At 33.8% G+C, this 26856-nt stretch overlaps 5 protein-coding genes and 1 long non-coding RNA gene across 7 annotated transcripts; 2 read left to right on the forward strand and 4 right to left on the reverse strand.

The window, feature by feature from the left end:
* Window positions 1–297: 297 nt before the first annotated feature.
* On the reverse strand, window positions 298–2080 carry LOC114749444 (NAD(P)H-quinone oxidoreductase subunit T, chloroplastic-like). The gene is made up of 2 exons (XM_028937950.1): window positions 1659–2080; window positions 298–841 (listed from the first exon to the last, which is right to left on the reverse strand). Exons 1-2 carry the CDS (start codon window positions 1970–1972, stop codon window positions 418–420), a joined length of 738 nt encoding a protein of 245 aa, XP_028793783.1. The 5' UTR covers window positions 1973–2080; the 3' UTR covers window positions 298–417.
* Window positions 2081–4485: 2405 nt separating this feature from the next.
* Window positions 4486–7625, forward strand: LOC114749383 (pentatricopeptide repeat-containing protein At3g09040, mitochondrial-like; the record flags this gene model as incomplete). The annotated part of the gene is made up of 1 exon (XM_028937892.1): window positions 4486–7625. A coding segment is annotated over one exon (2946 nt), but the record flags the coding sequence as incomplete, so codon positions are not given.
* A 296-nt stretch (window positions 7626–7921) lies between these two features.
* Window positions 7922–9671, forward strand: LOC114749456 (uncharacterized). Its single transcript, XR_003740563.1, has 3 exons — window positions 7922–8051; window positions 8153–8205; window positions 8587–9671. It is a non-coding gene; the product is annotated as an uncharacterized LOC114749456 (long non-coding RNA).
* Window positions 9672–10324: 653 nt separating this feature from the next.
* On the reverse strand, window positions 10325–12308 carry LOC114749353 (protein PHOTOSYSTEM I ASSEMBLY 2, chloroplastic-like). 2 transcript variants are annotated; one of them, XM_028937858.1, is made up of 4 exons: window positions 12145–12308; window positions 11073–11132; window positions 10542–10588; window positions 10325–10424 (listed from the first exon to the last, which is right to left on the reverse strand). In XM_028937858.1, the coding sequence occupies exons 1-4, from the start codon at window positions 12268–12270 to the stop codon at window positions 10337–10339; spliced, it is 321 nt and encodes a 106-aa protein (XP_028793691.1). In that variant the 5' UTR covers window positions 12271–12308; the 3' UTR covers window positions 10325–10336. The 2 variants fall into 2 exon arrangements, with proteins under 2 accessions (XP_028793691.1, XP_028793697.1); XM_028937864.1 differs by having other exon boundaries at window positions 10386–10424; window positions 11078–11132; window positions 12162–12308.
* A 1758-nt stretch (window positions 12309–14066) lies between these two features.
* Window positions 14067–14588, reverse strand: LOC114749390 (protein DMP8-like). Its single transcript, XM_028937901.1, has one exon. It carries the CDS (start codon window positions 14586–14588, stop codon window positions 14067–14069), a length of 522 nt encoding a protein of 173 aa, XP_028793734.1.
* A 7572-nt stretch (window positions 14589–22160) lies between these two features.
* LOC114749400 (serine/arginine repetitive matrix protein 2-like) lies at window positions 22161–25622 on the reverse strand. Its single transcript, XM_028937907.1, has 3 exons — window positions 25560–25622; window positions 24460–24836; window positions 22161–23994 (listed from the first exon to the last, which is right to left on the reverse strand). Exons 2-3 carry the CDS (start codon window positions 24813–24815, stop codon window positions 22161–22163), a joined length of 2190 nt encoding a protein of 729 aa, XP_028793740.1. The 5' UTR covers window positions 24816–24836; window positions 25560–25622.
* Window positions 25623–26856: the final 1234 nt, after the last annotated feature.

The raw sequence follows: 26856 nt of genomic DNA on the forward strand, positions 1-26856 counted from the left end.
TTGGTGTGAAGAGTGCGACCCCTAGAAGTTAACCTTATTTAAAATAGTTATTTTACATTAAATATAGATATTTTGAATCGTGTTTTTTCCAATTTGTTATATATATAATATTAAAAGAAATAGAGTATAAAACTAAAACAAATGTTGAATTCCAAACTTTAAAAAAAGTGATATTTCAATTAAAAACAAGATTTAGAACTTATAATATACACAGTTAAAATAAATTTAGACGACTAATAACCATAAGTGATATTTTAATCCTATACTGGGATCTTATACATGTATATTCAACTTTCACTGCATCAAATGTACATTTTATGATATAAGAATTTGTGATACAATATTGTCTACAGGGCTAAGATGCTATATTCAGCTTCTACTTATAGATTTTAGTTAACCAATTTTGATATTAACAATCTAGTAATATGGTTCTTTGAAGTATATTACATAAATGATGCAGCAAATGGCAAAAATAATGATGAAAACATCAACAGTGAGAGCAGTCGCTGCTTGATCACTGAGCTTCATGTTCCTTCCTCCAAGCCTATCAACCATGTCTGGAACAGATTCCCAGCTCTTCAACTCTTGCTCACGAGGATCCTCCAATCTCATCTTCATCTTCTCCGATTGCCGGCTCGCCGCCTCTTGGAGAAGCGTCCAGTCATAAAATTTCCGCCTCTCTTCATTGCTCAGGACATTGTAAACTTCTCTCAACTTCATGAATTTGTCTGAGGCAGTTTTCAGAGGGAGTGAGGTTGTGTCTGGGTGGTATTCCTTTGATAATCTCCTGTAAGCTGCTTTAATCTCTTCTATATCAGCTTCTGCTGAGACTCCTAAAAATCTGCATATTTTCAATATGAATCAGTTTGTCACGAATCCCACAATTATTTTCAACTTACTCCCCGAATAATATATGTCCTTAAGCTCTTTCCCTATATTTGTTCTTCTCCATGAATTGGTACTTCAAAATTTGCACCTTATATACATGCATTATTGAGTTAGTCCTCAAGATAAAGTAAATATACAAACTGATCAAACAAAAGGACTAAAATAGGATATATTAGCTTCTAGCACCCTTGTGTTATTTTCCAGTTGCATCAAGTACCCCAATTTTATTTATGACACATCGAGTACTATAGTCTTATTTATAACATTACCGGTGCATGCCTCAAGATAAAACATCATAGTGTTAAATGCATTAGGAAAATAATATCAGAATACCAGATATTGCTGGAAAATAACAGAGTACTGACCACTAAAAGATAGCAAATTCAAGACTGAACCAATTGGCTTCAAGAAACAAATTCAAAAACTTCACCATCACAAGTAATTCTCATCTTTCAAGGACCAAAGTTGAACATGTGCTCTGTTCTTTTTTCCCCCCACCTTGCTCTGTTCACACATTGATAATAACACTGTGCATAATCCAATTTCTCATATCCAGCGTCAAAAACAGTTTTAAATTGAAACCATCCATATCCAATACCATCTGACGTTCCTATCATATTTCACTCAAATTAAAATCTAAAAACTGTCTATCTTTGAGGTGTTTGTCCTGTTACATGGTATGATTGCTACGGTCTGAATATTTTTGCATTGGCATAGTCCTTGTAATTTTTAGCCAAAAATAACATTTCAGAGTCAAAGCAAGCGCTTACTCGTAATGAGAGCCAGAAAAATCAGAAAGCAAATCAGCAAAATTTTGGCCCAGCACATCCTCTGGCTTGGATTGTTTACTATTACTAGTGGAGCCTCCGAGCCAACCCTCATCTTCGTTGTCCCAGTGGATCCTCGTGTCAACTCCAGGGGGTGCTTTCTGGCGCCCGCGAGGCCCCTCTGAAGTCTGAGAGGCACGAATTCGAAGAACCAGAGCCCTAGAAGTGGGGCTTTGGAGGCCGAAGAATCTGGTCGATCGGTGATTTCGTGAGAGAGCGTTGTGTAATAGAAACTGTGTAGCTGCTACGGAAGCCATGGAAGGAGGGAGGAAGGAAGAGTAGAGACAAAAGAGAAAGAAGGAATGGTGTGGTTCTCAAATATGACGGAGTTCATGTCGTTCATCTGGTTAGGGTTTCTGTGGTTCACATCATTTCTGAGGAGGAAATGAGGAGGAAATTGGCCTCTTTCGAATGAACAAGCCATTTGGACATGTTTTGGTTTGTTTGTTTCCCCCCAAAGTTTGCCAGCATCAAGAAATAATGAAATACAAGGCCTTTAATATAAAAATTAATTTAAATATAATTAAAAAAATTAGTTAAACTAATTATTTATAATAAATAGATATCATCTTTTTTTAAACTTTCTTACTAATTATATTTATTATTTAGAACTGATCAAAAAAAAATATTTATTATTTAGAACTATCATTTAATAAATTTCTATGATGTGCAACTACTTTAAAGATTACCTTAAAAAAATGTAAATATAAAAGACAAAATGAATTAAGATCTTATGTTTAAAATCAAACCGAATACTAAACTAACTCTAATACTATTAAATATCGGAGTTAAACTCCCTTGCTTGAAAAAAACTTGTGCAAAGATAAAAATACTTAAGATCCGTTTTTGTTGCCAGGAAAATAACTTAAGATTTACAGTGTGTAATTTCCCCAATTATGTTTATTATATCTTTGGTTTTGTGCCAAACTGAAAATTTTTTGGCGAGCCTACAATACCTACATGAAGTTCATTAGGCCATGATAAGCAGGATGAATCATCTCAAATTAATACCACTCTGATTCTATTTATAAGAGAGAAAAATATTTTTTTGTCCTGATTATATGACATGTTATTAATTTTGTTACTAATTTTGCTTTTTTCTCCTGATTAAATGTGGGTGTATGCCATTTGATTTTTAAAGTTTATATTAATAAATTTTAATTTTTTAGATTTTAAAAAATATGTTATAATGTATAGCCCGGAGCACAACCGCACAAAGATGGACGGCGGCTGAAGCGTGGCTCCTGTACGACGCCGTTATTTCTGGGGTGGCAAGAAATTATGCTTTGGGCCACGTACGGCGTCGTTTTGTTGGGGTTGGCGTTAGTCCAAGACACTCCATCGAAACGGCGGTGACCTCGACGGCCCAATAATGTCAATACTCAATACTGATGATGCCACCAGCTCCATTACGAAGAATGCCCGTCGATCATCCGCGGCTTCGTTGAGTTCTTCTATCGGTTCGTCTCGTTACTTCTTTATTTAGCGGATTCTGATTCCAAGACTTTAAGCAACTTCCGTGCAGCAGAATCAGTTTATTCCCTTCGGTTGTAACAGTATGCATAAGGGAAGGATGCATTTTTGTCCATTGCAAGTAAGGCATTTCGGTTTTGTTCCTCTCTATTTGATTTGTGTTCTTCTCGTCTTCCAAATTTTCTCCTTTTCCCCTTGTTTAGACCAATGAATGGTCCAATGCTAGTATGCGGGTTATCCGGGCGATTTACTCCCGATTAACAGATTTGTGAAATGCATTCATATTAGATCTTTGGTTTCTACTTATTTTTTGTCTTACGGTATTTAATTTGACCAATTCTGCTGCTGTAATTGCTAAATGTCTGTTATTGCTTAGGCAATTTGGTATTAATTTGCGGGTGTCCTCTTCTTTTTGGCCATATGGTTAGGATTGGTTTAATTTGTTGCTTCTAGGATCTGGATTCCCTGAAGTACTAAGGGGATCCTGGTCCAGGATGACACGTTGGGAGTTTTGTTTAATATTCTCTTTTTGGCAATGCATTAATTGATTCATACGGGAATTGCATGAAAAATTCAATGGAATTGTAATATTGCATTGCTTTAATTTTGAGATTTTTTTTGGGTTTGGGTTTGGGTTTCTTGCTGAATAGTCTTGGGTTTTTTTGACGAGGCTTGGCGCCCCTAATTGAGTTTGCGTGGAAGAACAATATAATTATTGATTCTTGTTGATAAAACTTCTTATAAAGTGTTTTGAGTTTGCCATACAGTTTGAGGAAAAAAAATATTTATTAAGTTATAAACAAGATTTTTTTTTTCTAACAAAAATCTTTGTATATGACAATTTAATGAAGAATTTGTTTTTAGTGTTGAAAACGATACTTCTCATCTGTTATTCATATGACAGAATATTTTATTTTTGTAAAAATATTTTTCGTAGGAAATTAGTTTTACAAACAAGAAGACTATAAATTGCACTGTCTGACGAGGTAGAGATTAGTGCTGCACTTAACCTGCTTCTGTTATGCCCAAAGCGGAAATTGTTTCATTCAAGTTACATTATTTGTACTCATATCTTGTTAGATGCTGATAATTAAATCAGGCTGTTGAAACTAATTCCGATTTTCCCTCTTACCATGAGACAGGGTTAGGGATTGTTGCTCAGTCAATGCACGTTAAACTTCAATGTTCCTTCAGATCTTTTGGCGTGCCAAACTCTCTATTATGCCATTACTACCTAACTTCTATTCTTCAATATTCAACTATTCCACATAATCGGAACTTAGAAGAGCATCATCGATATGGTCATCTGCTGCAGTCTTGCTTACAGCAATGCAGGCAAATCAAGCATCACTATCTTTTTGATGAAATTTCTGAGAGACGATCAGGGATCTCAAGAATTAGTAAAATCATTCATGCCCATGGCATTAAAAATGGAATTGGGTCAAAAGGGTTACTTGGAAATGCCATTGTTGATCTCTATGCTAAATGTGGCAATTTGGGCTTTGCTGAGAAGGTGTTTGCTCAGCTGGATAATAAGGATTTGTTGGCTTGGAATTCACTTCTTGTTATGTACTCCAAAAATGGGTTGCTGGAGAAGGTTCTTCAGTGTATTGGGTCTCTAAGAGATTATGGCCAATTGCCTAATGAATTCACTTGTGCTATTGCTCTGTCTGTATGTGCTAAACTGAAGAATGTTGAATATGGCAGATTTTTTCATTGTTGGGTAATCAAGAGAGGTTTTGCATCATTTTCTTTTTGTCAGGGTTCTCTTATTGATATGTATGCCAAATGCAACTGCATAAGAGATGCTCAAAAGGTATTTGATGGGGCTTTGAATTTAGACATTGTTTCTTGGACTGCAATAATATCTGGTTACATTCAAGGCGGTTTACTGGAGGAGGCCATAAAAATGTTTGAGAAAATGCAAAAATCTGGTTTTTATCCAGACCTAGTTATGTGCATAACCATTATGAATGCATACTTGAGCTTAGGAAGGGTGAAAGATGCATGTGAATTGTTTATGCAGATGCCCACTCGCAATGTTGTAGCATGGAATGTAATGATTTCAGGTCATGCTCGCAGAGGTCATAATGAGGAGGCTATCACCTATTTCCTTGAAATGAGGAAGGCTGGCATAAAATCCTCAAGATCCACTCTGGGGAGTGTTTTGCGCTCAATTGCCTGTTTAGAGGCTCTGGATTATGGCTTGTTAGTTCACGCGGAGGCAATCAAACAAGGTTTGGATAACAATATATATGTAGGAAGTTCTCTGATCAATATGTATGGTAAGTGTTTCATGTTGGATGCTGCAAAGCTAGTCTTTGATGTAATAGATGAAAAAAACATTGTCATATGGAATGCCATGCTTGGAGTCTATGCACAGAATAATTATGTTGACGAGGTTATGGACTTGTTCTTCTGCATGGTGAGATGTGGTATGGGCTTGGATGAATTTACATACACCAGCATTTTGAGCTCATGTAGTTGCCTAAAATACCAAGAAATGGGTCGCCAATTGCATTCTATTATTGTCAAGAAAAGATTTACATCTAATTTATTTGTGAATAATGCATTGATAGATATGTATGCTAAAGCTGGGACTTTGAAGGATGCTAGAAAGCTATTTGACCTCATGCCAAATCGAGATAATATATCTTGGAATGCAATTATTGTTGGATATGTGCAGCAAGAAGATGAGACTGAGGCTTTCAACTTGTTTCAGAGAATGATTGGCCATGGTATTGTGGCTGATGAGGTGTCTTTGACTAGCATACTCAGTGCTTGTGGAAATGTGAAGGTCCTGGAAGGAGGACTGCAAGTCCATTGTCTGTCAGTTAAGTTAGGTTTGGAAAGAAGACTTTGTGCTGGAAGTGCTCTTATTGACATGTATTCTAAGTGTGGGGCCATTGGAGATGCACAAAAAGTATTTTCTTGCATGCCAGAGTGGAATGTTGTCTCCTTAAATGCTCTGATTGCAGGGTATGTTCATAACAATACCAAAGAAGCTTTTAATCTTCTGCATAAGATGCTAATCATGGGACTGGAGCCATCTGAAGTTACATTCGCAAGCCTTATAGATGCTTGTAGGCCTCAAAATATAACGTTAGGCATGCAGCTCCATGGTGTCATCTTAAAGAGGGGTCTTTTGTGCGGTAGTGAATTGTTAGGCGTCTCTGTGTTGGGCATGTATACGGAATCTCAAAGAATTGCAGATGCAAATGTTCTTTTCTTGGAGTTTTTCAATCTCAAAAGCAGGGTATTATGGACAGCTTTAATTTCTGGACACACACAAAACGATTGCAGTGAAGAGGCCCTGACCTTGTTCTGGAAAATGCGTGAGAACAACATTTTACCTGACCAAGCCACATTTGTTAGTGTTCTTCGAGCTTGTGCTCTCTTATCTTCATTACAAGATGGGGAAAAGATACATTCTCTAATTTTCCACACTGGTTTTGACTCAGATGAGTTAACTAGCGGTGCTCTAGTAGACATGTATGCTAAATGTGGAGACGTAAGAAGTTCTGAGAAAGTTTTCAAAGAAATGAATTCTAAAAATAATGTTATTTCTTGGAACTCAATGATTGTTGGATTTGCCAAGAACGGGTTTGCAGGAAATGCTCTTAACATATTCAATGAGATGACACAATCAAGTGTTATGCCAGATGATGTCACATTCCTTGGGGTGCTTACTGCATGCAGTCATGCAGGATGGGTTCCTGAGGGCCGCCAAATTTTTGATATGATGATCAATCAATATGGTATTCAGCCCAGAGTAGATCACTATGCCTGCATGGTTGATCTTCTTGGTAGATGGGGTTTTCTTAAAGAAGCAGAGGAGTTCATTGAAAAACTAGATGTTGAATCCAATGCTAGGATTTGGGCCTCACTGTTAGGCGTTTGCTGTATACACGGAGATGAGAAAAGGGGGCAACAGGCAGCTGAGAACCTCATTAAGTTAGAGCCTCAAAATTCCGCTCCTTATGTACTGCTTGCTAATATATATGCGGCATCAGGACATTGGAAACAAGCAAGGTCTTTGAGGAAAACAATGATAGAGAAAGAAGTCCAAAAGATGCCGGGATTTAGCTGGATTGCAGTGGGGCAAAACACAAACATATTTGTTGCTGGTGATAAATCACATTTTAGTTCAGATGAAATCTATGAAACTTTGAAGCATCTTACGGCACTAATGAAAGAGGATAGATTTCAGGAAGGTGGAGCTTTTCAGGTTTCTCAAATTTAGTCATTTGAAATAGTTGAAGTTCTGCAGTTGACTCTAGTTTGCTGCCTGACTGAACATGATTTTGCATCTTTTGCTGTAAGGGACACAGAGAGAGATAAGATATGTGCAACTCCTCTTTTCCCTTTTTTTATTAATTATTTTTAATTTTACATTTCTTAGGAATTTTGATGCTAATAGGGAAAATTTTGTTAAGTTGAACATGATACATTTATTGAGTGGTGGCAATTCTACTTGTTTCTTCCAATGCTTAATTAACTGTTTTCTTGTTTTCTGGTTGTTTTGTGTCACGATGTTATTATATAATGGAAAAACTTATTTTCTGGTTTAACGACTTTAGAAGACTTTGAAGTGCTTTCATATGGTTCATTAATTTTTATATTAACATCTGTGGCACTAGAAACTTCCAAGATATTGTCGCTTAAAGCACAATAGTTAACTACAGGATTCAAAAGATATGATTTGCTCAAATTTTTGTACATAAATACTCTTGGAGGCTGAATATTTTTGGGCAGGAAATAATCTAAGGAGATGCTTGAAGTGTGCTCATAAAACCTCACCCATATTGATGCACCTAATCACTACTTCAAGTATTTTGCTGATTAGACTGAATCCAGAGCAGAGTGAGATGATCTGATTTATTGACTAAAGTGATTTCTAAGGACTGTAATGCCTTTTTAACTTATTTAACTGCAATGACCTGTGTTTTCTTTTTCTAGCGCAGATGATCAAAGGGATTTTATTGTTTTGCTTGTCTATACATGATCAATGTTCTTGGTAGGCGGTCTTACTTCCTTCCCTCCGTCACTCCCCACCCCCCCCCCCCCCCAAAAAAAAACACACGCTGGTTCTTATTGGAAAGCAAGCAAATCTACATTTTATTTCATCCAACAATTGTCCATCCATTTCTTGCCATTGGATATTGACAGTGTTTAAATGTTTCATGATTTATGTGTGTTCTTACTATCTGCGTGGGCTGTTTCTGTATTGAGAACAGTTATCAATTGACAAAGCTGCAAGAACTAAACCTATAAATTGAGAGAGTGTGATTTGGATTTTGAACAATTGAATGAACTGACTTTTGAAACACACAATGATTTTGTTTGGTTTCCCCATTCCGACTAGTATGCATTGATTCTGTATCATTTGCCCTTGCAGGTTGAACCTTATTTTCTTAAGAAAACACAGCACTTGTTTGCAAATGACCATGTGGGCATGAATATTTGATTCTAAGAGGGTCATCCAGTATGATGTTGTTTATTTTTGGCAAAGGAAAGTTGACTATTTTACCGGAAGTGCCACCCCACCAAGCATTGATGAGTTCATGCATGCATCAAGATCAGAGAACTTTGGCTACAATTTGATGAGAGCCATCGATGGTCGTCTCCAACACATAACCTATATATGATAGCATGCTAAGGAACAGAAGAAATTCTGCAAAATTTTTGTAGGCCTCAAGCCAGTCTTTTAAGAGTTTGGAAGGCGGCTGACGAGCCTGGATCCATTGTCATCCCTTGAGGAAGTATTTGAAGTTGAGAGAGAAGAAAGCAGGCAGGAAGAGTCTGAAAGCCTCAACATTGGTAGTCTAAGCACCATAAATCAGTGAGTATATGTTAAGGAAACCTGGTATAGACCATGGTCTGACCATTGTCATATATTTGGCACACTAAAGACAGATTCTGAAATATCATGGGAGGCTAGCAAATTCCGAGGAGAAACCACAAGCGGAGATGCATAAGTTCAGTAATCAGTAGCTTAAAAATGGTGCTATAGCATACACGTGTGCGTGTGTCTGCTAGGCAGCAGCACTGTGCAAATAAAGTCCATAAGAAATGCTTCGCAAATTGGTTGGCAATCAATTGCAGTAGCCAACATAAGGCAATAATGCATCTATTCTGGTTGCTAGCATATGTGATCCATCATTGGCTCTAAACTCAGAAAATTCACGACAGTAATGCTTGGCTAGTTGACTTGGAAGCTGCAGGCCACATAACTGGTAAATCTTCTGTCTGGAACTGTTCACGTTGTAAGGTGGTATTGCTGTGACTCTTACTAACGGATCGGGGTTTAAAGTTAGTGGTTAAAGTGCACTCGAGTTATTTGAAACACTAGTCTTTCGAAATATGCTCCTGGTTTCTAATTTGACATGTAACTTGTTTATAAGATAAACCCGCTAATCTTAAATGTAAAAACTAGTTGGAATTTGTTTTAATTTTAAATGTAAGACATCAATTTATTTTGTATTTTAAATGTAAGACATCAATTTATTTTGTATTTTAAATTTATAATTTTTTTCTAAACTATCTCTATTGATTGCTCATACTAAATAGTAAATAGTGGCTTTCGTAAATAGGAGTAGTTTCTGGTGCACATTATTAAAAAGGGGTATTTTAACAAAATTAATACAAATTTATTATCAATAATTAACTTAAATAATTTTCTTAAGCAGTTACATTTAGAATAAGAGGAAGTATCAATATATATCTACATTCTTGACATGAGCAAGCACCGCTACATGGCATGATTACATTTTTTGACGCTTCACTCTTATATCAAATGTAAATTTATAGCAAGTAGCATTATTTACAAACTGCTTCATTAAACTGTATATAATATTATCTTCGGTTCTAATTATAAAAGCTAGTTGACTAATTTAAGGAGATTAAAAAAATTAAGTTAGTTATTTATAATAAATAGGTGTTATCTTTTCTAAAATATCCTTACTAATTAAGTGTATTAGATAGAATTATAATTATTATTAGAAGAACTACCTTGGGAAAAAATATATAAATATGAGAAATAAAGTGGATTAAGATTTTATATTTAGAGTCAAAATAAGAGTCAAACGAGGTTTTATATTAAGGACAGAAGGTACTACATGGGAGTTTATTATTTCAACTTGAAATTTTTATCTTTCTCCTCTTTGCTCTGGTGTTAATCCTCCTTGACCACAGGCGGGGCAGCTCTTTAGCCCAAATCCTTGGCAGTCATAACATCTGCACCAAAGGTTTTTAACAAAGCCGTTAAATAAATAAAATAAAATAAATAAAAATTTGGAAATTAAATGTTGCACGGCTAGGATTTATTCACAATGAATAAAAAGAAGAACTCACTTCCATCGCTCAAATATATTACCATTCTTCCTATTCTTTCCCGTTCCCTGTCAATATTTACTTATGATTAGTATCACAAGAGAGAGAGAGAGAGAGAAAAGATGTAAAATCACAAACAATTACCTAAACATAACTTTCTAGCCACCAAAAAAAAAATACAAGCACAATTTAAATATGTTCAATAAAAATATTCATAAAAATTACATATTTAGAAATATCATAAAAAATAAAAAATAAGACCAATTGCTATTTTTCTCTCCCTCTCTCTCAAAATTAAAATATGTCCTATAACTACTCAGATTTTAATAAAATATCATAATTTTTCTATAAAAAAAAAAAAGGTCTTACCATGAATTCCCTAATTACATGACTTTCTAACCCTTTTTATATATTTCTTCTCTGATAATATTGGCTAATATAACTTTAGGCATTATTAAGAGATAACAAGTCTTCCTCGCCTAATTCAACCATTATTTGTAATATATACATATATACATATATATATATATGTAGAGAGAGAGAGGGGCAGACCTTACATCCTGGGCACTCTATGGCACCTTGGCCTCCACAAGTTTGGCATCTTTTGAATATCTGCATGACCATTTCATGAAAATGAGAGTGAAAAAATGTAAATACATCAAGCCAGTAAATAATCTATCTTTTCATTATGAACGTAAAATGTGATAGTTGAAAATTTTAAAAAATAATATACCATCCGTCCAATTTAAATATAAATACTTTATGTTTATTACAAAAATGGCAATGTTTTGTTCACCCTATTAACAATTAACAGCTATACGTACTTCTGTTTTATTACAGTAAAAATATTCTAATCACAAACCTACTCCTTTTCTTTTGCAATATTAGAACATTCAATTTTTTCTTTTTTTTGAGTATTTTCCTTTAGCAATAAACATGTATAAGTCATCTTTGGACTTTGGCACATAGCATGACTGACAGAAAAATATACCCTTTTTCGTTCTCTTTACACAATATTTATTTGATATTTATAATCATTATTTAATATTCAATAATCAATATATAGCATATCTATTATAGTCTGGTTAATACGTTTATTAATATCATCAATACCAAAATATTACATATAATAAATTATAATATTTACAAATGATGAAAAATATGACTAGCCACCAAAAGAGGTGGCAATAAACTAACTTTGAATAAGGATATTGAGGATTTTAAAATTGGATTAGTCATTAAACCAATTAAGGTGCTAGTTTGAGAATTAGTGATATAACCACTGCTGAATTGAGGTTAATCCAATCATAATTGAAATAACATTAAATAAAAGTACTAATATCTGTGTGTATATAAAACTTGCATTTCTCACTCAAAACAATATTATTTCAAACTCAACAAGTGGAGAAAAACATTATAACAATCAACCAGTCCAAAATTTTTTACCAAACTGATTAAGAAAATGCTTCACTCTTCTGTTGGCCGGTCATCTAAATTCTCTCTAAAAAACAAATAGGATTTGTTCTCTAATCTCATGTTCGGTCTAATTAATGACCATGTTGCTTCCATCAAGTTAATTAAAGATGTGCTCACGAAGGCTTAAGCATAATTAAGAACAACGCACCGAGTTCAGAGAGAAACCTCCAGATTTGGCAGCGAAAGCCGTGAGGAAGACGCGCTTGTGTGTGCGTGTTTTGGGCATGGTTGGTCCAATTGGAGCACCCAAGCTGTTGCAGTTAATATAAGCCATTCCTCTCTCTCTCTCTCTCTCTCTTCTCTGCGTGTTCTGCCGAAGCAAATGCTGAAACTAGCGGACGGGTGGATAATATGAAACCCAATATGTTTCTTCGCTTGTGGTGTGGATTTCACTTGGCGGGTCTTTTTTTTCTTCCTTTTTTAAATTATTATTCTTTCCTTATTTAATACTACCTCCGGTCCTAATTATAAGAACTAATTGACTAGTTTGAGGAGATTAAGAAAAGAAGTTAAATTAGTTATTTATAATAAATATATGTTATCTTTCTTAAAATATCCTTGCTAATTAAGTATATTGGTTAGAACTACCATTGTTAGAAAGATTATCTTGGAAAAAATATCTAAATATGAGAGACAAAATGGATTGGGATATTATATTTAGGATCAAAATAAAAAGTAAATAAGATCTTATATTAAGGACCGGAGATAGTATAAGACTTATTTAACTAATTTGATTAAATTAAAAAATTAGATAAGTTAGTTAATTACAAGAAATATGATATGTTTTTTTAAATATTATAATTATTTTTCTTAATGTCTCTTTTTTCAGGAGTATTTTAAAAGAAATGGATAAATATAAAAAATATATTTTTGCATTAAGAGTCATTTTTACCACCTAAGTTTTGCAAAAGCTGTGGTATTCAAAGCTTTGTTCTAGAGTTGTGTGGTGAAATTATAAATTCGCAGCACAAGCTAAACGGTGGATGTTTATTGATCCCGTTGCATTGAGCTGGCATACCCATTTGACATCCAACTTTTTTTTTTCACTGAAGTCAGATTTTTGAGTTGAAAAAAGATTTTTAAAAAAAATTGCATCACTGGGGAAAGAAGAATAAATGAAGATGCTTCATCTTCATAAAACATTTAGCTCGTTCAATTGCTCAAAAAAAAAAAACCTTAACCATCGAGTAAAAAAAAATTCATTTTTCCTTCCAGATTGCAAGAGAAGGAAATTAAAAGAGGAGACAAATTCTGCACACCTCATAAATAATTCCCAAATTCAAAGATATAGTTTGGTGGACGCAGATGGCTTAGCTATAAAACTATTTTCATTTTGAGGCCCAGTTGATGGCAAGCCCATTAAAGAACTTAGATCAGAAGTTTCTAATACCCACAAAAAACAAAAAGAACAAACGTTTTCAGTTCAAACTGGTCCTGAAGTCCTCCATCATCCTTTGATTAGCTGATTTTGTGGGACCAGGTTTTGGTGCTCATCAGGCACCCGGCATTATTTTTTCAAAGAAAATAATTAAAAGATCATCTTTATTTTTCATTCTACACTCATTAAAAGAATTATTTTTAAAAATAAAATAAAATAATTAAATCAGGACTGTTCACATTAAATCTGGATTTGTGTGGGTCTGGGTCCAGCTTTTTGCAGAATTTATAGGGGTCTTGAATTGTCTCAACCTGTTTTAGTCAAATTTTCAATCAAATTTGGGCCTCTTATTGAAACTAAGGCAAAAGGAATTAACTTTGCGGACGTACGTAGGTGAAAATACAACATAAGATGAAATCAAAGGTAGAAGAGAAAGTAGTTCACAGAAAAGCCGATCGAGGAATGGAAAGAGATTAAGAACTGAAGAAGCATTACAACGAAACAGCAACATAGGAGACACATCTTAACAACCCAATTTAAACATAACATTCATCTAATCCAGTGAATTGAACCCTAATCATCAGAAACTTCAACACAACACAGAAAGACATCCTATCACAACTGACGAATTAAAACAAACACATTCATAGTTCTCCACATCACGGAGACACGTACGTGCATGCCTCCTGGAACTAGCAGGGAAAAGCCAGAAACAAGCCAATGCAAACATTTATCACCATCCATGGCCAGAAAAACTGCATCTCCTGCCCTGGAAACAAACATTCGGCACACCTGGGAAGCATCGAAGTCCACGCCACGAACACCACCGCCGACATTGTCGCACGAACAAAGTCCGACAGCCTTTTCGGTGCGAGGAAGCCGATGTAAACGAGGCGGTCGGGAGCGACAAATCTGATGGTGAAGTGGAAGAAGAAGCAGGAGAGGGCACAGAGGCCGAAAAAGAGGTTGATCATTAAGCACCGGACGCCGGGGCAGTAGCGGCAGGCCAATATGGTGATAATGGCAAGCAGCATCTTGAAGATAAAGAAGGCCTGCCATGGGAGGAAGTAATCGAGCATTTTAAGACTGATGAGGGTCTTATCGATCACTTCCTCTGCGAAGGCAAGTGGTCTCTCACCACCTTTTGCCGGAGGCTCACCGTAAGTGCCAGGGGTTGCTTCTTTTGGCGGAGGAGGGCTCATTGGAAGTTCCATATGGGCTCACCGGAGAGGGAGATTGAAGTGGAAAAGTCTGGAAGTGTGGTGGATGGAGAAATGAAGGGAGAGGAATATATTAATGGGAAAATGGAGATGAACAATGTTTTCCCAATTTACTTCTTCTTCTGTGTTCGCCTGCTAGCTTGTTTCTGGTAACAATATTAATGGCCTTATAATCGACCCGTGAGAGCGCCAGAGCGGTGAAGCTGTGAAATTGAATTATACTCCTCTGTGGAATCTTAAATTATACTTCTTTGTTAAATCTTAAATTTTATTCATTCTTATTTAAAATTTAATTTTTTTAATTTTATCTGTATTTAATATGTATTATACCTTATGTAAATAAAGTCAAGACAATAATAAATGAAAGGTAAAATTATATATTCATACAAAAAATTTCTCAGTACCTTATAAATAGAACTAAAAAATATCTTGTCTCTCTACCCTATAAATAAAATTGATTCACTTCTCCTTACTAACGTGTTTTCCTTTTGTAACAATCTAATTTATTTTTTGTTGGTCATAGTTATTCCCTATTTCATATATTTATTAATTTTTTAAAATTAATCGTAATGATATTCTTTTAATAATAATCAAGTCGAAGAGGGAGAAAGAGTTAAGGAAGATGTTTAAGATATTTTAGAAAAAAACATATCATATTAACTAATTTAATAGGCATATTTAATATACTCAAATTAATAAATTAGATCTTTTATTAAGGAATAGAAGAGTATAATTTCATGAATCATTTGATGTAAAAATGCTATTTAATCCTCTTTTAGTTATCACTATTTTCTTCTAAAAATTAGATTACATTGATTAACATGTGAAAAATCACAATATGAGAAATTAAGGGCTTGTTTGTTTTTGTTTTTTATTTTCTTATTCTTAAAACAATTTTATAAAATTGTTTTTTAGAACAAGTTTTGAAAACAAAAAACAAAAAACTTTGTTTGGATAATAATTTTTAAAAAAAAATGTTTGAAAAAAAAACCTATATAAAATCATACTTGATAGGTGATAGTTGTTGTTAGTAATAATAAGTGGTGGATAGTAGATGAGAAGAGAAAAAGATTTTTTAAAATTTTTCAAAACAAAAAATAAAAAACACAAAAACATGTAAAAGTTGTTTTAGTTTTTTGGTTTTTAAAATATGTTACTGTTTTTTGTTTTTTAAAACAATCAACTAAAACAACTTACCAAACAAGTTTTTTTATTTTTAAAAACAAAAAATTGTTTTCAAAACAAGAAACCAGACAAATTTTAAGTAAACAAATGAAGCCATTCATGAAAATTGTAAAGTAACCGCTTTGTTAAGCATAAATAAAAGTACTTCTACAGTTAGTGCTTCAGCTCAAATTTGGTAGGACCTGCAAGTTTACTGGATAGGAGTTGATATGACCCGCAAGTTTACTCAAATATATTAGAAAAATATATATCATTGCACCCAAGCATGTCATCTAATTATTGATGTAATATTATTTAATTAAAATTTTTTATTTGTATGATTTCGAATTTATATATTCAATTAGGTCTTTTAGTATTTCCAAAACATCTTCATTAACATATTAACTACTTTTATTTTTATAATTTTTAATTTTAATATTTCTCTTAAAATTACGTATTTATATAAGTACACACATATATATTATTCAATAAAATAATACATATATTAATAGGGAAATGAAGAAATGAAGAGAGAGGAAGCATGAGATTATATGCTAATGGGGAAATATAATGAACAATTATTTCCATTTTTCTTCTTCGTCTGTGTTCGTCTGCCAGCTCGTTTCTGGTAACAATATTAATGTCTTTAAAATCGACCCGTGAGAGTGCCAGAGTGGTGAAACTGTGAAAGTGAATCAAAGCTAAAATTGTTAGTAAGAGATTCGCGTTTTCCGGTTAGATTGTTACGGCTAGAGCATATAACATTCTAATTTATTTACTTATTTATTTTTGCTCTGCACTTGTGTCCTTCTATAAGAGATAATTTCGTTGAGACACTACTACATACTTTGTCCGTCTCTTTTTATGAGTAATATTAGAATTTATCACGTAGATTAAAATATTAGTTAAAATTAATTAAAGATAACAAATATATAAAAATTAGAAATTTTTTCACTAAAATACTCTTATGTATGAGAAAAAGAGAGTATAAAAAAATTATTATAATAAGAAAAATTTTGGAAGAGAGAGAATGGGATCAGGATCTTCTCAGCAGCTTAAATTCTCAGCGTCCCTCAGGGGCATGAATTTTAGCCGTCCAAATCAATCTGATATCTCACAGGCTGCCGCTTCAACATCCTTTTAAAACAAAAAATTAAAGAGTACCTATGATTAAAAAAATATCTTTTGTGTGATTTCTGTAACATACTGTTTTTTTTAAAAAAAATATCAATTAATTAAAATAATATAATATTATTATTGTATTATAAAAAAAAAAAAATAGATACCCAGCTTTCCACCGAATTCGGTGGAAAGCCTGGGCATCATTTAATGGAACAAAGAATAAGGGGGGGAGGTGTTAATGGCCGAAGAAAAAACGGGCAAATAGCAAATGGACGCAGAAAAATGGGTAAGGGGCGGTGGAAAAATTTGAAACATGGAGGTATTATATATATATATATATATCATCATCCCCCAGTTATCTCCTTCAAGTAAGAGCAAGAGAGTGCGGGAGAAAAAAGAGAGAGCGAGAGAGAAAGAAAGAGAGCGAGAGGAAGAAAGGAAAATCGAGAGTGTGGAAGTACATGCTGTCTGAAGGATAGGAGAAGATTTGAGGATCATTTAGGTACACAAATATACTTCTTTTTATCAAATTTCTTTATGAGTATTTCTTAAATTTAGAGCTTAATATTATTAGTATTATTATTATGTTTAGAGAAAATTTTACTGTTTGGGTATAGAGTAAATATGGAGTTTTGATAATATATAACCGTAGAAATTTAAAGATCCATTATTAAGGAATTTTAATCGGTTTATTTTGGTTTAATGATTATTTTGAGAATTTTAAACTAAGATTTTAGTTGAAAAGTTTGTTATTTAGACTTGTAATATGTTTTTACCGATTAAATTTGAGTTAAATAATTTATTTGAGTTATTTAATATAATATTGATGTTTTAATCGGTTTAAATATTGAATAAGTTAAATATATATTTGAAATAATTTTTGAAGACTTGAAAAATTATAAATTGAGAATTTTGTAAAATTAAATAAAGCTACAGTTTGTTTATAATTAAATATATATATATATATATATACACACACACACACACACACTTTGGTTAGATTTAAATAGCCTTATATGTAAATTATTTTTCAAAATAATATCTATTATAAATGCCTAGATTTGGGAGAGTTAATATATTTATGTAATTTTGGCTTAGAGGGTAGTCTTAGAATTTTAGAGTAGCTTTGGAGTAGTTCTGAGTTTATATTAATAAATATTTATGTGCAATTTTGTAGACTTGAGAATTTTGGAGTAATCTTTGTGTGAATTTTTGTAAGCTAAAGAGTACCAGGTAACTCTGAAAATTTTTTCTTGTACATGTGAATTGTGTATGATTATATGTGGATTTACTAATTTTATATCATACTGAAAAGTAGTATTATGATTTTAAATAAATGTTTTGATATGTTATTTGATTTTGTTAAGATTTATTGCTATTAATTATGATCAATGTTTAAATATATTGATGACTAAGGAATTGTCAGGAGTTGCTATTAAATGGTATATAAGTTTTATTGCTATCTTATCTTTAAAATATTTGAGGACGTATTTATGATGTAACATTATTGGCATCTGACATGCATTGTTGGGCTAAGGATAGAAGGAGATTGCATGGATATAAAACTACCACGTGGTATGTCATCACTCGGTGCACAGTGGATGGCACTTGTCAGGGCCCCTTCTTCCATGTTTTCCTTTGGCTGGGAATTCATTGGAGCTGTGGGATATGTGACACCTCCCTATTCACAAAGGAGGGGAGTCATAGTTCGAGCTTGAGCTCTATATCTTTGGCCGGATATATCTCTAGTATCGGTGAGCTTGGAATAATTCAGTAAAATGGATTAGTTCCTATCGGACTATGTCTTAGCCTATGGCTCCAGTCAGCGGTATAAGGGTGGACGGTGATATAAGGGAGGCAGCATATTGCATTATTTTTGGATATATTAGAAAAATAATATTGGTATATTGTTGGAAAAAAATGAAATTGAATTGGATGTCTCAAATCCGTGATTTTTAATATATTTATATACACACATATAAACGGATTTTTGGTTTATCATATATGATTTGCTTGTATAGGTTAGAATTTCAGTAGTTACTGAGACGTTTGATCTCACTCCCTATATTAACAATTTTCAGGCGAAGGATCTAATAGGAATCAAGGGAAGGCACCAATGGAGTGTGCCGTGAAGGCTTCTGTGCTCCTCAAGCACATGCTATGTTATATTTTTATTTGCCATGACTATAAGACTTTAATAGTTTATGTTGTTAAGTTATGTTAGAAATGTTTTGAAATTTTGACTTAATTGCAGTATTAAAAATATGTATGGATTTTTAAATTAAATATTTTATTGCGTATATTGATATAATTATGTGAGGTGTTACAATTTCCTTCGCCCACCTCATTTCAACTGGAAGATTTATAGTGTATCCAGAGAGAAATAGAGAAAAAAAATTTAATAAACTAGATTTAAAAAAGTTAAAGAATTAATTTTGTTTACTTTTTTATCTTGCGTCTTTTCTTTATTAAAATTTTATAACCCTATTTCTCTAATTTTTTAAATAAAGCCCATTAAAATTTTTTTATATAACTATTGAGTATAGAAGAGTAGTAGATAACTAAATAAAAAGTAGTCACTAGATCTTTAACAATATTTAATATATTTTCTGAATTTTTGAAGCAAAAGTAATTAATAACAAAACTAGAGTAATCAATAGCTAAATAAGGGTCGTTACTAAAATTTTAAAAATGAACGTAATATGTCGCAAGAGCTCCAGTGGTTAAAAACAAATATAGTCATCGTAGTTTTTTAAAAAAAAAGTCAATAGTTAAAAAAGAGCAGTTACTAGAAATCCAACGACTAGTTATCGGAGTTTCGGTAATATGTCGCAAGAGCTCTAGTGGCTGGCTATAGCTAGGGTCATAGGTGCTAAAGCTCCAAGGACTAGAAACCGGCTAAAAGTGTTGAGGTGGCAATATTAAAAAAAAACAGAGAAAAAAAAGTAAAGGGTATTTGTGTAATTTTATAAGATTTAAAATTCTAAAATGGTATAAAGGGTCTGAATTGAAATTTTAAAATTCACCACATTAATTTGTCTTTTAACAATTTCTAAGATTTTTTATTGCCTTTTTTCCTAAAAAAATGTTGAGACTTATTTTAATTTTTGTTTAAAAGGTATGATGAAGTGGCAGCCTGTGAGATGCTAGATTGATCTGGACGGCTGAAATTCACACCACTGAGGGATGATAAGAATTTAAGCCACTGAGAAGATACTGATTCCGGAGAGATGATAGTTTAGGAAATGAGATAATAAATGAATTAAATATTAAAATAAGTAATTAATGAGGATAAAATAAAGAATTCATTACAAAAATTTAAGACAACTTACAAATATTACTTATATTTAGGAACAAAGAGGAAATAATAGTTGTTACTTATAAAATAGGACGAGAAAAGTACTAAATATGAGTCCTTTTTTTAATAGGGATATAAATTTTGGTTCATCATGAAAGACGAACCTTTTCACTAAATCTAATTCGATTGGTAATCGAACTTATTAGTAAGTGCCAGGGGTTGCTTCTTTTGGCGGAGGAGGGCTCATCTGAAGTTCAATATGGGCTCACCGGAAAGGGAGATTGAGCTAGAAAGGTCTGAAAGTGTGGTGGATGGAGAAATGGAGAGGAAGCATGTGAGATTATGTATTAATGGGGAAATGGAGATGAACATTTTTTTCCCAATTTACTTCTTCAACTGTGTTCGTCTGCTAGCTTGTTTCTGGTAACAATATTAATGGCTTTAAAATTGATACTGTGAAAGTGAATTATAGCTAAAATTGATTCGCATCTCTCACGCGTTTTCCTTTTAGATTGTTATAGCATATAACAATCTAATTTATTTACTTATTTATTTTTGCTATGCACTTGTATTTTTTATAAGAGGCAATTATACTGAAACATTATCAAATATTAAACGTAACCATTTTTACTGAACCCAACCCGATTAGTAATCTGATTGATTAGTTTCCTCAATTCACTAATATATTAACCATATTTGTTTTTACAATTTACAATTTTAATATTTCTCTTAAAATTTATATATTTTAATATACATATTATTTAATAAAATAGTACACATTTATTAACTACATTTTAATACACACACATGCGCGCGCGTGTGCACGCACTCGAGCATACATCATTTGGCAAAAATCATGGTCGTAGACTTATTTTTCTCTGCCAAACGAATTTTTTTCAAACAAAAATCAATCTAAATATAAATCAGATAAAATAAAAATTATTTTTGTTACTGCTAATCAAACACAGCACAAAAGACTTTATATTTTGATAATCTTTCTAAATACGCTAAACTTTTTTCAGAACGCTGACATTTAAAAGATTAGTCTTAAATTTTAACAAGCTTCAATGATAATTAATTACTACCTCCGGTCCTAGTTATAAAGGTCAGTTGATTAATTTAAAAAGATTAAGAACATAAGTTAAGTTAGTTATTTGTTCTAAATAGGTGTTATCTTTCTTAAAATATCCTTGTTACTCAAGTATATTGACTATAACTATCATTATTAGAATGATTATTTTGGAAAAAAAGAAGTATAAATATGAGAGATAAAATGGATTATAATCTTATATTTATGACCAAAATAAAAGTCAAACAGGATCCTATATTAAGAACTGGAGGTAGCAATAAATAATCATTACCAGAAAATCAGATCTTCACAATCCATATCAATTTCCATAAAAATTATTATTTAAATTATAAGACTCGAATTCACTCAAATATCAAGTCTTGCGAAGTCCTCGTTGAAATTGCAAGTCATCCCGTTCATAGGCAATCCCCAACAAAAGCATGTTAACCGCTAAAGTTAGCCAACAATTGACAGGAATGCAACAGCAAAAAATAAATCATATGAACTTATTAGGAGCATAATTGCAAAATTCAGTCATACTAAATATTTGCATGGACTTGAGAAAGACGTGCTAAGCACACTGCGTTGCAGTAATTCCGCTGTGTTTATCACACACATTTCAAACTCTTCGCATTTATACCCGTTTCAAGTCGAAACTTGCCCAATTATGCTAATACTATGGTCAAAATACGAATTCGGCTCTCCCAGTGAGACATCAAAAACAAACTTCGGCCAGAGGTTGGGACGCGATGGAACAAAGTACAGCTTCAAGGATTGGGGAAGGGGGGAGGGGGGATCGCATCAGCCTACCACTCCCGATATCACAGCAAGACAATACGGAAACAATTTCAACCCCTTAACAGTATTTTATCATGTTTGTCACTTTCATGCCTCTATCATCAATACATGAATCTTAGTACCTGGATCTCTTGGAGTAATCTCTATAACTCTCCCGCTCATACCTCCCATTTCCCCCATCTTTGTCTTCCCTATCCTGCTTATCATCCCTTCGGTGCCTCCTCTCTCCACGGTCATCCTCATGCCTCCGGTGCCCCCTTCCTTCTCGGTCATCCTCATCCCTTCGGTGCCTCCATTCTTCTCGATCCTCCCCATCCCTTCTGCGCTTCCTTTCTTCACGATCATCCCCAACCCTTCTGCGCTTCCTTTCTCCACTATTATCCTCATCCCTTCTGTGCTTTCTTTCTCCACTAATATCATCCCCATCCTTTACGTGCCTCCTTTCTCCAACATCATCATCATCCCTCCGAAGCTTTCTTTCTCCACGATCATACTCATCCCTTCTGTACTTCCTTTCACCATGATCATCATCATCCCTCATGTATTTTCTCTTTCCCCGATCATCTTCATTCCTTGTGTGGCTTCTTTCCCCTGAATCGTCATCATTCTGTTCATGCCTTCTTAGTTTTTGATCCTCACCATTTTGACCATTCCGCCCTCTAAAACGGGAGTCAATGTCCCTCCCATCCCGTCTGCCTCTATGCTCAACAGTCTCACCATCACACCCTCTAAGCCTACTTGATCTTGAGTAATCATATCTTTCATCTTTGCAACTAACCATTTTAGATTTTGATTCAGACTCAGTCCTGCCTGACTTTCCATGACCCTCATGCTTTGCATCTATACTTGCCGAATTCCATGGTCTCAAACCAGACTCCCCACCTCTGTCCCCACCAAGCTTGGTCCTGCCTCCCATCGTTTCTTGACTTCCACTATTCAATCCCTCCACAAAATTTCCCTCCTCTTTATTACTGTATGATTTTCTCAATAAGTTCAAGCCATCGGCATTTTTGCCACCTCTTCCTTTCCCCTCAGAACCATCAGCATCAAATCTGATTTTTTCCTCTTCCACATCATACCGTTTTAACACTCTTTCGAGAACTTTCATATGCTTCCTTACTATGCCCACTTCGTTTTCTTGAAGGAATTTCTCTTTTCTGGCACTCTTGTATCTGTTATCAGCAGAATCACTGTCTGATTCACTGCCACTATCGCTGTAACTGTCACTCACGTCAGTAGAAGAGTATGATCCCTTAGCAGAGTCATCATCATCATCAGAATCATGCCTTTTCTTTCTCTGCTTCTCCTTTCCATGTCCACTTTTTTTCTCCTCCTTCAACATATCATCATCGTCAGAATCATGTCTCCTATAAGCTTTTTTAAATTTCTCCTTTCTTTTACTTCCATAATCACTACTGTCAGAATCAGAACCAGAATCAGAAACAGGATCTGAATCATCACTTTTCCTACCCTTGCCTCTCCTGTGCTGATTAGATATCTTTGAAACCTTGGCCATCTTAGCATCACTATCAGAATCATATTCATCATCACTCTCCCTCTTTTCTTTGTGATGCCTCTTTCTACCACTCTTCTCCACTTCCCTACTGCTATCTGAATCAGATGAATCATCCTCTGGCTTTCTCTTTTGAATGTGACCCTTTTTGCGCCTTGAGTCTTTGATGCCCTTCTTGTCATCATTTTCAACGTCTTGACCTTCAATCATTTGTTTCTTCCGAGTGAAATCTCTGTCCAAAAAAGCATGTTCACGTTTCAAATTATACTTGACATCCTCATCAAGACCACCTTTTTGACCAGTTCTTGGAGCATCATCATTTCCTTCTACATTCATTTCACTGACTTCAGATGAAGCTATGCCAAGTGCAGCTTTCAAAGTTTCCATTTGCTTTTCTTTTCTAGCAGCAATTTGGTGAGTCTGTGTGTCGGAAACCCTGGCAACCAAACAAAGTCAAGGCTGAGAGCACCAAACATAATATATTAGGCAATACATCAAGTTATTCACTTCTACTTATCATGGACCCCAACTTAAAAAGTTAAAGCAATCATTCAAACTCTCTCAATAAACCTCTAAAGCCATCAAGAAATATTAACAGTCAAGACCCTGCATGAGTATTGTACATAGGGCTAAGAGCCATACAAATACCTTATGGGCACCAAAAATAAAACTTGGCCATCCACCAGTTAACTTAAAAGCCAGAAGCATCTCACGTAGATAACATAAGCAAGCAGGAAAAATCCATTATATTTTCAACTAACAACAAAAAGCTGAATTGAGGCACTTGATTATAGAGGCCAATGAAAATCCAAAAAATATTTCATAATCACTTGGCCAGGAAAAAGAAAATAACTGTTTCAAAAACATAATATGAGTAAACCCTAATAATAAGACAAATTACTTTTTCTCTGCCATTGATAAAGGCATAGGTCCATCACTTTCCTCAGCAGCTGCCTCCAATTCCAATTTCTTCCTAGCCTCATCCAGTTTCTCAGCAATCTCAGCATCACTGTAACCTTGATCAATAAGTTTATCTTCAAGGATCACCAGCTTCAGCGGAATCTGACGTTTACGGTCATGCTCAAGGATCTCTCTGTTAGGCTTCCTAGTAACACCAGCGGTACCCTGATCTGCCTCATACCCTCGGGTGTTTTCAGCAACCTTGCTAATCTTGGGCTTGACAAAGAACTTGTTGCTCTGGATGTATCCATTTGTACCAGATCCCCTAGGGGTCTGTAACCCTATTCCGTTGTACATATTGGTTCCTAGAGTAAAACTACAATTAAAAAAGAATTTAAAAAACGGTAAGAAACTCTAATTTTCAAAGCAACTAAACATCTGAAAGCATTGAAGGACCTATATGAGATGCTCCCACTGGAATCTTTAACATATGCATACTTGATATAATGCCCTTTTAATTTTCGTTCCAGATGCTTTGGCGAAGATGCCGTAGTCAGCCAATTGATTCAGGCACCTCCTCCAAGCTATTGAAGAATGAAAATTTAAACTCAAGCTTCTAAATTGCCACACACAACTAGCCGTGTCGTTTAAAAGACCATGCATTACAAATACCTTGAGAATTTTCTAAATTGATGATAATCTAAAGAGGTTAATAAACAGAATCCCAACACAACAAATCCAACATTACGAAACAAAACAATCCAAAGCATATAAGTTGCTAGTAATCAAAATGAAGAGGGCAGCAGTACAATAGCCGATTACACACAACCGAAGCAAAAACTAGTTATCAAACTTTTATTTTAAAAAAAAAATTAAACTCAATCTTTATTCAAAAGCGTCAACATTTTAAACAATTACACGACCAGATTCAAAGCCAAATTAAAATGAAGAAGGTAAAACAAAGCAAGAAACTGTGCTAGGTCGTCCGACAAGTGTTGGCAACCACGCAGGTAACAAATTCCAATCTAGATTCAAAGCCGGTTTGAACAAATCAAACTTAATAATTTTGGGAGTAGACAAAGCCTAGAGTTCAAACCTTCTTCAATACTTGCAAGAGAACAACCACGCAGGGCCGAAAACGGTGGCCGGCTTCCCACGGCGAGATTGACCCGGGGGGGGGGGGATGTTTGGTACGTTTCAGGAAGGGGATACGAGAGGTTTTAGGCTTTCAGCTGCTTGGTTTTGTTGGCGGTGAGGTTTCCAAATAATTCCTTGATTCCTTGATTGGCTCATGAGAGAATGAAAAGTAAAAACATATTTACTATTATATCCTTTTTCTTGCAGCGATTTACTATTATATCCTCACAAGATGTTTTTTTTTCCAGCTTTGTGTAAAGTAATTCTATTAATTCAAATTATATAATTTATACAAATTCATTTACATATCGATATATTGTTAATATAAAAATTCATTTACCTTGTACAGGTGTTACTGTACATGTACAATGAAAATAATTTTTTACTGTAGTTGGCAAAATTTATTTAGAGAAATCTACAGTAACAACAATTTTTTAAAATATATTTAATTGAAGTTGCCTAGCCTCCTGCATGCAGGAACAGTATCGTTTTGGTAGTTTATCTAAAGAAAAATCGCGCTCAGATCATAAAATTGAATTAAATTAAATTAAATTTTTATTTTTTTAAAAAAATAGGTTACAAATGTCAAGACACACAATTACAATTATTTATTCCTTAGTTGCAAATTAGGGATTTAATTCTTATGGTTCAATTTCAATTATTTGCAACTAAAATTCTCATATATAAAATTATTTAAATGAACATTTGCAATTTATTTTTCAACAAAAAAATTTTATAACCTAATTACATATTGAATTTTTGAGATTTAATTGTCATTCATCCTGAATTTAAAAATAGTCATACTCTTTGTTTTCCTTAATTACATCAGACGGCATATATTTAAATTTACATATCAATATTTAAATTTTTTTTGAACACTTTTGTAGAAAATAACTTAAATTTAAAAAAATATTTTTATGCGTAAAAGAGTAGAAATTTTTGAATCCCAGTCCTATAGTCCAACTCTCCATTTTAACTATACAAATTAATACCATCATCATGCGCTATGTGTTGCATACCTGAATGGACAGTATTTTTTTTTTCTTACCGGCCAGAGTTGCATGGACAATCGGAATTGCCAACCGTTTCTTCTTATGAAGTTTCTCAAGGGAAAAGATTTTGGTCTGCAAGTTCACTCAGAGTAATTCAGAACTACTACCTCCAATCCTAATTATAAGAGCTAGTTGATTAATTTGAAGAGATTAAATAAGCAAGTTAAATTAGTTATTTATAATAAATAGGTGTTGTTTTTCTTAAAATA

The sequence above is a fragment of the Neltuma alba genome, unplaced genomic scaffold, assembly GCF_004799145.2.
Source record: "Neltuma alba isolate B1F8T4 unplaced genomic scaffold, ASM479914v2 tig00000972_pilon, whole genome shotgun sequence".
In the NCBI taxonomy this organism is placed as follows: domain Eukaryota; kingdom Viridiplantae; phylum Streptophyta; class Magnoliopsida; order Fabales; family Fabaceae; genus Neltuma; species Neltuma alba.

Bases quoted from the DNA above. Each gene is read 5' to 3' on its own strand.
- LOC114749390 (XM_028937901.1), bottom strand. From the start codon at position 14,588: ATGGAACTTCCAATGAGCCCTCCTCCGCCAAAAGAAGCAACCCCTGGC.
- LOC114749444 (XM_028937950.1), bottom strand. From the start codon at position 1,972: ATGGCTTCCGTAGCAGCTACACAGTTTCTATTACACAACGCTCTCTCA. The intron at 842-1,658 runs GTAAGCGCTTGC...GAAAATATGCAG, and splicing joins TTTTCTGGCTCTCATTACGA to ATTTTTAGGAGTCTCAGCAG.
- LOC114749400 (XM_028937907.1), bottom strand. From the start codon at position 24,815: ATGTACAACGGAATAGGGTTACAGACCCCTAGGGGATCTGGTACAAAT. The intron at 23,995-24,459 runs GTAATTTGTCTT...TTTGGTTGCCAG, and splicing joins TTATCAATGGCAGAGAAAAA to GGTTTCCGACACACAGACTC.
- LOC114749353 (XM_028937858.1), bottom strand. From the start codon at position 12,270: ATGGCTTATATTAACTGCAACAGCTTGGGTGCTCCAATTGGACCAACC. The intron at 10,589-11,072 runs GTCTGCCCCTCT...AAATATTGACAG, and splicing joins TAGAGTGCCCAGGATGTAAG to GGAACGGGAAAGAATAGGAA. The intron at 10,425-10,541 runs GTGAGTTCTTCT...CCTTTGGTGCAG, and splicing joins AATATATTTGAGCGATGGAA to ATGTTATGACTGCCAAGGAT.